At 35.2% G+C, this 13067-nt stretch overlaps 1 protein-coding gene across 6 annotated transcripts in view; it reads left to right on the top strand.

The window, feature by feature from the left end:
* The window catches only part of Micu1 (mitochondrial calcium uptake 1), a 202204-nt gene that overhangs the window by 125998 nt on the left and 63139 nt on the right, over nt 1–13067 (top strand). For all 6 annotated transcript variants that reach the window (XM_047552393.1, XM_047552392.1, XM_047552391.1 and 3 more), the window contains 2 exons: nt 3973–4055; nt 5712–5909. In XM_047552393.1, the coding sequence (XP_047408349.1) occupies nt 3973–4055; nt 5712–5909 (281 nt within the window). The remainder of the gene's footprint in view (nt 1–3972; nt 4056–5711; nt 5910–13067) is intronic.

Below are 13067 nucleotides of genomic sequence, written 5' to 3'. Positions count from 1 at the left end.
TTATGATAAGACCATCGGAAATTGTGTGGAAAGTAGATTATTACTGTTTTTAGTAGGGGGAGGCCCCGCTGTTCACTCTGTAAGTACCTCAGAATTCAGAAGGATTTCTCAGAACTTTTATGAGTTCACATAAACCAATGATACTCTCAACTTTCCAGAATAACTAGATTTAAAATTTATCCTGAAACCTACATTAGAGGGAAACAAGGACACTTACAAGAGAATTATCCAAAAGCATATTCTGTATAGTGTATTGCACTTCAGACAAGCTGGTTTTGGTCTTGTTTGTCTCATCTGCTTTGACGTGATCAGGAGGTGAAGAGTGAATATGCTGAGTGAGCACCTTCTGGAGGACCTTCCTTCATAGACTGGTGAGACCTTAATGAGAATGTTCAAGGCTGCCATTCAACTTGCCTTAGCAGAGACCAGAGCACAGGAGACAGCTTCTAGACTGTCCTCACATTACATTAATAAGCATTTAAGAGTAGCTCCTCATACAGCACGCAATCTGAAAGAAGCAAAAAAGACTGCAGAGTTGGGCAGTACAGGGTATGCTTTGTTCAGTAAAATTCACTTAACCTTAGCTATAGAAGGAGACATTAACTATGACTTGCTAGAATGACCAAGTAATTTAAATGATCAGTGCACATGCCTTGTAGAACTCACAGGACCCTAGACATAAAAGATTATGATAAGCTCAAATTTTACTTATTTATTTTTTGTTTTTGTTTTTGGTATTGGGGATTGAACCCAGGGGCATTTAACCCTGAGCCACATCCCCAGCTTTTTTACTTTTTGAGACAGGGTCTCTTGCTAAATTGCTGAAGCTGACTTTGAACTTGTGATCCTCCTGCCTCAGCCTCTGGAGCTGCTGGAATTACAGGCCTGTGCCACCACACCCAGCTTACACTCAAATTTTAAACACCCTAAACACCCTGCATAACCTGTGTCATCAGTGGGCTTAAGATATGGGAATGCTGCTCTAATTCCTGTGTGGGAACATTTTGACTTGGTTCTCAGTAATTTTTTTTTTTTTCTGTTTCTGTTAACTTGAACTGTATGCCTCCTGGTGTTGTGATGCTATATCACTGCTTTTCCTTTTCCCTGCACCTTAAATATTGCCTTCTTCCTGCACATTACCCTTTCCTAACCCCTCAGTTCTCTTTGGGTAACTTCATTTCAGGTTGTTCACAGTTAGCTATATATATGTCAGTAACTTCAGCTTTATCCTCTTTTTCTAACCTTTGATTCATATTTCTTTCTTATGCTGTGGACCCCTTGAATTCAGCATATTCCATCTGAACTATTATGGTTTTCAGACATTTTACCTCTATTTATTTCTTGGTAAATGACATGCAAGCTACCCAGGATCTCAGCCAGTTATCCTGTCATCCCTTTTCACTCTCAACCCATCACAGCTAACTAATCATTAAGTTATATAACTTCTGTCTTCTTAAGACATTTCAAATTTATTTTGAAATTCCTCTTCATTACCACTACCACCATCATCTCAGTTCACATTTCAGTATTTACAAGAGCTTCTATAATCTCCACTGAAGCTGACTTTTCTTTTGCAACTTATCCTTCACATGTACCAAGAGAAGTCCTTTATATAAAGGCCTCATTATGGCACTGTCCCATCTAAAATCTTCAGTGGCTTCATATTTTCTGCTGTTACAAGCTCAGGTATCTGCAGAGACTAGGCAAATAATATATGAGTGAAGTGAGCCAAGTGTCAGACTGGAGGAAAGAATAGGAGAGTATACACTGATAAAGAGATTCATATTTGGAATTTTGAAAGACATATGACAAACCTGTCTGAGAGTCTAATGTCTATGGGTCTCCAATTAGTATGACCAATTAATTAGTGAACATAATATGCTGTGCCTTTGATATCAATTATCTCCTTGCAAGGAACAACTTGAAACTCTCAGCTTTTGCAACCACTTAGTCGTGTTTTGTTGTTGTCTTTTTAAGTCAAAAAATGTCTACATCAAGAGTGTTTATTATAAGATTTCTGTATTCATATCAGAGGTCCTGAAGCATAATGAGATGTTTTTGTAGACTTTGGAGTCAGTATTGTTCTAAGTTCTGTTCCCATTTTTTCCACATATTACCTGCGTGATTTTGAGCCTTGAGCTTCACTTTCCCCCTGCTTAAAAAATAAAGAAATAAAAACTTCCAGGATTGAGAGTACAAAATCACATGGTAGACAAGTTGAAATTATCTAGCTCAATGCTTGGCACATAGTAACTTTTGATTAACAGATTACATTTATAAAGGTAGGAAAAACATGAGAAGTGGCAATAAATAGACAAAAATTTAATTCTCTCAGCTATATTCTTCCTAGCAGTTGTGGTTGTGGCCCAATGAAGAGCAAATCTGTTGGAAGCCAACAGGAAATAAAGCTGACAGACACGTTTCACTCAGGCAACCAAAACCCAGGAACTTACCAGCCTAGCTGGCTAGCTATATGAAAATGGAATTTAAATCCAGAAGATGCTATTGACAAATTCATGAGCAAGATAGTTTTATGGATGCTGTATAGTTATGCATAATGTACAAAGCTCATTCATCTTTTTTTAGTCTACATATAATCTTTACATTTTTTAGTAAAAATAATATTAACTGAAAATTTAATGGTATTAAGATATATAGGGTATTCGTTTGGCTTATTCTCTAAAGCTATATAAACTGGAAGTACCAAAGTAAGGAAGTCAACAACTTAGTTCTGTTTACCAGAACATTTAGCATGGTAAGGGAGGAAGACTGTTAAAGTTGTATTATTGCAGTATGTAAAGTATATTTATTTTACTTTGATTGATCCAGAACATTAAATAAGTATTGAAAAGTTTTCATCATTCATGTAATGGAAACAAATATGTTCTATCTTTATCAGGCTTTGCATGTTTGTATTTTGTGTTTTTAACTTCAGGTTAATTTTAACATTTAAAGATACTTTACTCAGTAATTTGTGTATACACTGACATGATTGAAATAGCTTACAGTATGTTGTTCTGCCCTACCACAGACTATAGTGGCAATGAGTAAAGTACTATAAGAAAAGAACTTGAAATTCCTGTTGTCAGAATAACATGTCCACAACTCCTGGTTGTACTTACAGTGGAGAGACTAGAAAGAACAACGGAGGGGCTGGGGAGATAGCTCAGTTGCTAGAGTGCTTGCCTTGAAAGCACAAGGCCCTGGGTTCAATACCCCAGCTCTGCAAAAAAAAAAAAAAAAAAAAAAAAAAGGAGAAAGTTAGCTTATTTTAAAGGCAAAACAAAGACCTAGACTTTTCAACTTGTTGCTTTGCAGCAGTTTGTGTCACCCTAGACAGACTTTCTTGCCCAAATAAATAAATAAATACTCAATTTAAGCAACTAAGCAGTAACACCATACAGCTTCAGTAGTAGAATACATGCGTAGCATGCCTGAAGATCTGATTTCAACCCCCAGCATCCAAAAGAAAAAAATTGGAAGATTGTACAGCTAAGAAGATGGTGTCTAAAAAGCAAAGATGAAATATTTAAGAAAAAGCTTTGAAACACAAAGATAGACAATTACTATATTTACTGGGTGCAGTGATTCTTAGTTTTAAGGGGTTTTACTGAAAGGTTCATCTAGATAAACTCTGGTCAATCTCCCTTTTTCCCCCAGTACTGGGGATTGAACCTGGGGGCACTTAACCACTGAGCCATATCCCCAGCCCGTTTTTTTAATTTATTTTATTTTATTAAGAGACAGGGTCTCACTGAGTTGCTTAGGGTCTTGCTAAGTTGCTGAGGCTGGCTTCAAACTTGTGATCCTCCTGCCTCAGCCTCACAAGCCTCTGTGTTACTTTCTGACATGGATATTATATTTCAGTGTTTAACCATTTATTTTTCTTAAATGATTTATTATTTTTTTATCAGTACCTTCTAAATATTTTTTCCTCCCTCTCTGCCTTCCTTTCTGCTTTTCTACTTGCAGCTCCTCAGAGAAATTTTGAAATTGCCTTCAAGATGTTTGACTTGAATGGAGATGGAGAAGTAGACATGGAGGAGTTTGAGCAGGCAAGTTGTTCTGGCTACTTCCTTTAAGTACATTATTCTTTGGTACTGGGAATTGTAGTTCAGTGGTAGAGTACTAGCCTAGCATATGCAAGGCCCTTGGTTTGATCCCCAGCACACAAAAAAGAAAAAAAAAAAAATAGACAATAAGTAATTAATATTTAAAACACGTTTCATGTACATTTGTTTTTTGGTTTTTGTTTTGTTTTGTTTTGTTGTTATTGATGAACATTAACTTTATTCATTTATTTATACGTGGCGCTGAGAATCCAATCCAGTGCCTCACACATGCTAGGCAAGCGCTGAGCCACAACCCCGGCCTCATGTACATTAGATTTAATAAAGGATTTAACAAAGTAATCTCAACTTTAATAATTTTTTAAATCTAAAAGTAGTGATGGATTTATGTTTAAATCTGTATATTATGATTAAATGTCTAATCAAAATGGTAATGATGGCTGTTGTTTGTTGAATGAGTTTTCTTTGAAAAACTCTTTAGGAACACTTACATACATTATCTCTCATCCTTACAGTAGTCCTGTAACTATAAGAAATATTGTCCACTTTCTAAAGGCATTAATGTTATCTACGTGTATATTTGTTGAATTAGGTTTGTTTGAAATTAAATGACTAATGTTCCTACTCAAAACATTCATCAGATGCCTTCTATATGTACTTTTGTCTAAAACAAAAAGTTCTCTAAATACTTGAGTTTTATTAATGCTCTATCATTGAGCTACATTTCAAGCCCTTTTCAATTTTATTTTGAGATAGGGTCTCTTCAAGTTGCTGAGGCTGTTCTCTGACTTGGAATCCTCCTGCCTCAGCCTCCAAAATTTCTGGGATTATAGTTGTGTGCCACTGCATGAGCCTATAGACTTGCCTTTAAAAATTTATTTACATAGGTAAGCCACTGTTGCTGGTTCCAAAATTAATCTTTCTCAAAGATTGAACAAATGTCCATTATCTTCTTAGCGTATTATTTCATATCACCTTTGTGTTTCATGTGTCATTGTAATAAGTGTTTTCTTGGATGTTCAGAATTTGCCAGGCACAGTGGCTCACACCTGTAATCTCAGCAACTTGGGAAGCTGAGGCGGGGGACCCCAAGTTCAAGGCTAGCCTTAGCAACTTAGTAAGACCCTGTCTCAAAATAAAAAATAATAATAATAATAAAAAGAGCTAGGGCTGTGACTCAGTGGTAGAGCACCCCTGGGTTCTAATCCCCAGTATGAAAAAAGAAGGAATGGGAAGGAAAGGAGAAGGAAGAGGAGGAAAAGTCTTCTGAGATATGGAAGGTATAGTTGTAAAGTTTATGATGTCCTGTTTGTGTAAGTGAGCCCCCCAAAAACCAAATGCTCTTTTATGGAGGAAAATTTTTCTGAGAAATGTCCAAATTATTAAGGTGTCAGACTGCCTGTGTTAGAATTCTAGTTCTGCTACTTGCTAGCCACTTGACATTGAACAAGTTATTTAACTCTCTGTGTCTCAATTTCCTCATCTACAAAAGAAAGATGATAATAGGACTCACCTCACAAGATTGTTGTATACATTAAAAGTGGTTGAATGGTTCAGTCACATAGTAAACAAAAATTGTTCTTTTCTATGCTTTTCCACTTTCATAAAATTTCTCTGGATGGGAATTTGATTCTGCTTTAGGTTCAGAGCATCATTCGCTCTCAAACCAGCATGGGTATGCGTCACAGAGATCGTCCTACTACTGGTAACACTCTCAAGTCTGGCTTATGTTCGGCACTCACAACCTATTTTTTTGGAGCTGATCTCAAGGGGAAACTGACCATCAAAAACTTCCTTGAATTTCAGCGTAAACTTCAGCATGATGTTTTGAAGCTAGAGGTAGGTATTTCTTGGACTTTAGGAGATCCCTCCCATATCCATGTAGAGCCACTGGGTTAGGAGGGCCTGTATTATAGGTATTCTTTCAGTCTGTCCCCAGCTGATTGATTTGACCTAATCAGTGATCTACAGACCAACAGCCAATAGGAAAGTACATATTCTTTGAAAATATCATAGAGTAATGTGGTTCTAGAACTGAAAATCAAAAAGCCTAAATCATTGTCTTTGGATACCCTGCTTGAGGAAAAAGGCATTGAGGGGTCAAAGGGATTCTTACCCTAAGCACGAATTTCCAGTTTTGTTTATTCTGTGGAAGGCACCGGAAGGTAGACATGGGGCGGGGATGATAAATAGATCTATGAAAGTTCGCAAAAGTAATTAACAGCTAGAGCCACAGAGTATAGAATAAAAATATATGTGATCAAAGTTGCAAAACTGTCTTACTGTGGTGATTTACAAGCTTACTTTTCCACTCAGAGTTTAAACAGTCATACTCTTCCGTTTCTAGGCACCACATTCTAAGGGCATTACCATTATCTACATGTATAGTTGGTGAATTAGGTATGTTTGAGATTAAATGGCTAATGTTTCCACTCAAAATATTCATCAAATGCCATCAATATGTACTTTTGTCTGGAGACAAAATTCTCTAAATTCTTGAGTTTTTTAAAAATTATATTACATTATTGTTTCGCAACCTTTTTTCAAGCATATGCCTTACTTTAATAGTATTTGGAATTTCAAAACATTAAATACTATAACTAAAAGCACATGAAAATATGCTACTTCAGTTTTAAACCATGTTTATACTTCTCTGCTCACTCACCACCCTCCCAAATTCTGATATACTATTCCATGTTTCCATGCACTTGATTCAGTTGAGACAGTTTGAAAAAATATCACAAGTGAATTCCAATTATCCATAAGAATGCTATTTGATATTCATAATCTAGGAGAAAAGCAGGATGAATAATGTTAAAAATCAGATCAAACTTTGAAATATGCTTTTGTACTTTTTAAAATGATGTAATTAATATTCATAGAATTTACCTCAGAAAACAAAGTAATGGATTTCTGCAATTTATGCCAAGCTTCTGGTGGAGGCTCTTGAAACCCCTATAATAATTGGCAAGAACTGTACATATAGTAAAAGGTCAATAAATTTTTACCACACTGAAAAAATGTTATAGCTTTGCTATTCAAATTCCCTTAGCACTGCTAGCACAAAGCACAAGGCCAAGTAAGCATTAGCAAAAGTGGCTAGTGTTTGAATTTCAGAAACTTTTCTTTCCTGCATTCAGAGATTACAGCAGTAATTGAAGCAAAGTTATTATCTAGTCAGCTCTCAGTTAACCAGAAATTTAATCATAATACCCTCCATTACAAGTTAGTTATATTTTGCTTTTTTTAGTTGTACTTAAAAGAAAACCACAGTATAATGTTTCTTGCTAATTATCTTGCCACCGTAAACAGTTGCAGGTGATGGAGTTCAAAATAGAACCTCACAGAATGGAGAATGATGCATTTAATGAAGATTGGTATTCTAGAACTTTATTTGTAGATGTTAAGGTTAGCACAGGTTGAGTATCCTTTATTGAAAATGTTTAGGACCAAACGTATTTTGGACTTTGAATTTGTTTTTATTTATTTGTTATTTTTGCATTTGGGAATATTTGCATATGTAAATATTGAGATATCTAGGGGAAGGAACCCAGTCTATACATGAAATTCGTTTATGTTTTATATACATCTTATATACATGGCCTGAAGGTAATTTTATACAGTTTTCTTAGTGCACCTGTGTTTTCACTACAACTCATCAAATAAGGTCAGGTGTGGAATTTTCCACTTGTGCTTATAAAAGCTTCAGATTTTGGAGCACTCTGGATTTTTGATTTTTGGATTAGGGATGCTCAACATATTTTCATTCTAGGGAAAATGGATACTTCTTAGGCAGTGAATTTGATTTTGTTCACTGTTTTATATTGAATTTGGGATGTTTTACATATAAAATATACTAAAGATGATAAAACAAAACTACATTTATTACATATTTGTATTACATTATGTAATACATATGTATTACATATATTATATACATATATATGCCTTGTGCTCACCTTTGTGATGTTTGCATTCTTAACAGGAATATTCCAATATATTTCTTAGAGTGTAGAAGAAAGAAGTAGGCCTCATCCAATAACTATTGTGTAAGAGTTGCTATGTACTAGTGCCTGGGTCCCTACTATGCCTACCCAGACTTGTCTTCTTTGGAAACATCAGTGTAATCTGGAAACATAAATTTTTAAAAAAATTATATAGTTACAGTTTAACACAGAATATGGATCCATAAAATGTAGTTAGAGAGTAAAGCACAAAGTAAGAAGGTACTTTTAACAACTTTAAAGAACAATACATGGTCATCCTAGAACTGAGCAGGTGCCAGCCTGACCATAGCCTAACCTAGTACTCATTCCTGGAAGTACAAGTGGAACTCCAAAGACAGACTTGGGACTTTCATCCAAAGCTATAGAGAAAAAAGTCTACCTACATGTTGTGTAGATTGCCAGTGGGGCAAAAAATTATAAAGGAGATTAAGGACTTCATGTATATGTCCCTGCATATAACCCACACCCAAATGCAGAAGAAAAGAAACATAAAAGTAGTCCTATCTACGAGACTTATTCAAAAAACTCTCTTGCATTTGACATTGATTTAGGATTATTTATACGCTTTGGGCCAAGATGTACCAAGATTGGTCCTGTTGACGAGTCAGCAGCTCCTTATGTGAGGTGACAGTAGACATTTTGTGAAAGAACCCAGTGTAACATATAGTAAATGTTCTACAAACAGTTATTAATTCTGAATCCCTCTTTTCAGTATAATGACACAGGTCCAGTGAGTAAGTGCCTCTGTATCATAGCCCCCTTATTTAAAATGTCTTCAATCAGCACTGAGTCTTCCCAACTAGCTTTGTATTCCCTTGAAGAAGTGTGAATAGAAGAAAGAGCATCAGTTTTGGTGCTAATAAGGACTTGGTTAAATTTTTGCCTCAATCACTTACTGGCTATGTGACATTTGATGCATTATTTTTTCTCTCAGAGCCTCACTATTACATAAAACAATGCAATGGTTAAATTAGGAGATGTTTTCTCATGGGCTGAACTGTATCCCTCCAAAATACATATATAAAACCCTAACCACTGGTATCTCAAAATATCACTGTTTGAGATAGGGCGTGATAGTTAAAAGGAGGACATTAGGGTGGGCCCTAATCCAATCTCCCTGGTGTCTTTGTTAAGAAGAGACAGTTTGACCCTCAGAGAGAACAGGTGACAAGTGCATGGAAAGGCTATCATGTGGAGAAGCACTCAGGAACCATTTGTAAGTCAAGAAAAAAGCCTCAGAGGAAACTAACCCTGCGGGCGCATAGTTCTTACTCTTACACCCTCTAGCACCGTGCGAAAACTAATTTCTGTTGTTTAAGCCACTCTGTGTGTGGAATTTTGCTATGGTAGCCCTGTCACATTAATGCACCACCTGGTATGTACTATACCTTTCCCCCCTTTTTTTTGGTACGCTCCCTCTGCCATGGCATTAGACATATAGTAGACACCTAAATAGGTCATGATTTTGAAAGTGTTTTCTGAATTTAAAAAAAAATCCGGAAATGGCAGCAATTTTCGTTTTTATAAAACACTTTTAACTTCACGTTACAGAGTTTGAGTGGTTTATTCCTTCACTGAGTGTGAAATTTAATCTCATCCTCACAGCAAAGAGGAAAATGGGAATGATTAATAAGTGATCTTGTATCTTTCATATGAATTTTATAAACTGTTGTTTTTATCTCTTTACCTTTTTTTTTTTTTTTTTGCAGTGCTGGGGATCGAAACCAGGGCCTTGTGCTTGCTACCAACTGAGCTATCTCCCCAGCCCTCTCTTTACTATTTTTATTTCATTACTTATCTACTTTAAAATTTCAGATCAAGAAGATTTATTGTTCCATTTAGTGTTTCTTGTTCTCAGCAAGTAGCTTTGAGAGTGAAGAGAATGCTGTTTATCTATCAAATATAATCCAGAGGCAACAAGGAAGAAGGAAGAGTCTGTGAACATTTATTGAGTGCCTACTATTATCCAGGCACTCTACATATCTTACATACCTTCTTCATTTTATCATCAACCCTATCATGTTTAATGGTATTGTACCCATGATCCAGATGTAGAAACTGAAGCTCAAAGAGGTGAAAGTCACAGAACAAGTATATGGTAGAGCCATGATTCCAACTCACATGTGTTCCACACTGCCTTTTAGATTGAACTATTTCTTCTCTTTATAGTTAGGCGCATTAAAACATTTTTAAAATAAGCTAAGGATTCCCATGATTAAAAGTAATTAAGCAGCTAGTTTGGGTAACATCTTACAAACACAAAAGAACAGTATATTTTTTCTTGGTCATATGAGTGGCAAAGGAACTGGGAAAAGACAGACTATAGATATCCAAGAAATTGGTCTTCTTCTGTCCCTGAAAATCAAGCATTTTATTTTTTGAGTCCCAAAAAAAATCAGCCATAGAAACCTTCATCTCAGACTAAAAGTAAAAAACTTAGTTCAGATCATATTTGTCTTTTTCTACCAAATATGAGAACTCAAAATAACATGAACTTGAAGGAATGATTGAAGAATCCAAGACAGGGAACTGGGGCTATAGCTCTGTGGTAGAGCACTTGCCTAGCATGTGTGAGGCCCTGGATTTGATACTCGGCACTGCATATAAATAAATAAATTAAATAAAGGTATTGTGTTCATGTACAACTAACAAAAATATTTTTTAAAAAGTAATACAAAGTTAATTTTTAAAACACTTGAGGTTAAGAATTCCATCTAAGTCTACGAAGAACTACTGAATTGAGTGCCTTGGAGACAGGTGCCAAGTCTAATTCCAGTTAATATATTCATTGGTTTCTTGAAGATTATAGCAAGTAAGATGTCAATCAAAAATGAAAGATAATAGAAAGATTATGGTTAATTTTAATTTGCGGCAAGAAGGGGGAAAAGGAACTGTCATGTCAAAGGAAAGTAAAAACTAATTTATACCAAAAAAATCTAATTCTAGAATATACAACAAAGAAACTAAAAATAAGTTGGGGTCCATAAGCTGACTGCATAACCAAATTGCCCACATTTTAAGAAGGCATTAAGTATTAATTATCTGAAAGTAAATTATATATGATTCAAAGAATAATGATTGTCCTATATTCCCAGTCTTAAAAAAATAATATTGAAGTTAATTGAATTTGTTCAATCAGGATGAAAAATAAAAGGGAGCTATAAAGAACTGTGCTAATTTTTCTCATCTGTCAATAAGAGCAGAGCAAAAATAAGAGGGTCGATTTAATTCTTTGTTTTATTTTTTTTGCGATGATGGGAATTGAACCCAGGGCCTCATGCATGCTAACCAGCCGCTTTACCAGTGAGTTGCATCCACAGCCTAAGAAAGTTAAGTTAAATATTAAGGAGCTTTTTAAAAACTTGTAACTATAACTAGATGATTTAAAAGGGCCCAAGGAGATTCTAGAATCCCCTACTTTTTAAATCATCAAGTTGACATCTTTGTACCCATCTCCTTAAATTTAGTGCTGAAGCAGAATTAAATCCGTCTTGCCCTGATGTAGAGACCCACAGTAAAGAACAGACCTCAACTCCTGTGCTAACCAAAAGGTTATGGTAAAGGAGCCAAGAAGGCGCAGAAGCCTTTTAACCAAATACCTGCTTGGAACTGGAACACTCCGGGAGTCCTCATAGCCCAGTTTTGTTTCATTTGTTTTCTGGGAAAAGGACTCCATTATGTGAACTCAGTGCTGAGAGTTCACTCAATTAATTAAATACAAGGAATAAAACAGAATTTGCTTTTGTTTGATTCTTCTACTTTGCCTCTACAAAGCAGAATGTAGATAGCAATAAATTTAGTTTCTTGTTCCATCCTAAGATGTTTTTAGCTACAATTTTCCAGAAATTAATAGAAGGGTTTACTAAATGGTGCTTGTCTCTTTTAGGTCTTTTTAACTTTAACAAACCAAGTATATGTTTAAAGGTTTTTTTAAAGAAAAAACCTATAAGATAATAATAATAACCTTCACTGTAGTAAACTGCAACTTTTATATTTGATTACAAAAAACAAATTGATTTTACTAGTACATTTTTCCTATAAACTGCTTTACCCTTATAAAACTGGTGGAGGAAATACCATAAACAGTTATTTTCCTAAATACAAAAAAGGGGAGAGAAAAAAGGCATCAATTGCTTTTACCAGAAATTTAGGTAGTTAAAATAGTATTATAAGTAATGGGGAAACAGGAAAATTAGAACTCTGATATAGCTACTCCCATTTCCCCCAGGAAACTCTTGCCTCCTCAGCTGTGTCATTATTCCAAATATATGGAAAATATTTTTAAATCTTACTTACTTAAAATAATCTATTTTTGTGTTTACTAAAAATTAAGAAATCAGATCAGTAACATGATCCATACAACCTTGTAGTCTTTCTTTGAGGAACCAAGAGAGTTTTAAAGAAAGGATCGTAAAGTGCTTGCCTTACAAGCACAGGGCCCTGGGTTCGATCCCCAGCACCAAAAAAAAAAAAAAAAAAAGGATCATTATTTTTAAAAAATAAGTATGTACATATAAAGGTAATAGAATAAGAATGTTATTTTCTTTTTTGAGATAGGCTCTTGCTATGTTGCACAGGTTGACCTTGAACTCCTAAGCTCAAGTGGTCCTTCTGACCTAATCTCTTGAGTATTTGGGACTACAGGTGTGCCCTAGAGTGGCCATGATTCTCAAGAGATCTTAGTGCTTCTGAATCTGGCCTTTCAGATTGATAATTAAGGTACATAAAACTGGTAGGGATGATAATTTTCTTTGATTTTCAGATAACTTTGCAAATCCAAAGTCAATGACACACTAGTGATAACTTTGTAATACTTGGGAGTTTCCAGGATTTTCCTCTCATCAATTATCTTAATGTTACATTCTAAGTTCATTTTAAACTGGCCACAGGGAAAAAAAAAAACTTATAAATGAATCATGAGGATTTGATCTTTCTCTAGGGGAAACTTTTCCCCAGTCTATCAATCAAATATTCTTAGCAACCATTTTTT

Source organism: Sciurus carolinensis, chromosome 5 (genome assembly GCF_902686445.1).
Source record: "Sciurus carolinensis chromosome 5, mSciCar1.2, whole genome shotgun sequence".
In the NCBI taxonomy this organism is placed as follows: Eukaryota; Metazoa; Chordata; class Mammalia; order Rodentia; family Sciuridae; genus Sciurus; species Sciurus carolinensis.
The sequence above is the reverse complement of the archived record's forward strand: the minus strand, read 5'-3'. Positions and strand labels throughout refer to the sequence as shown.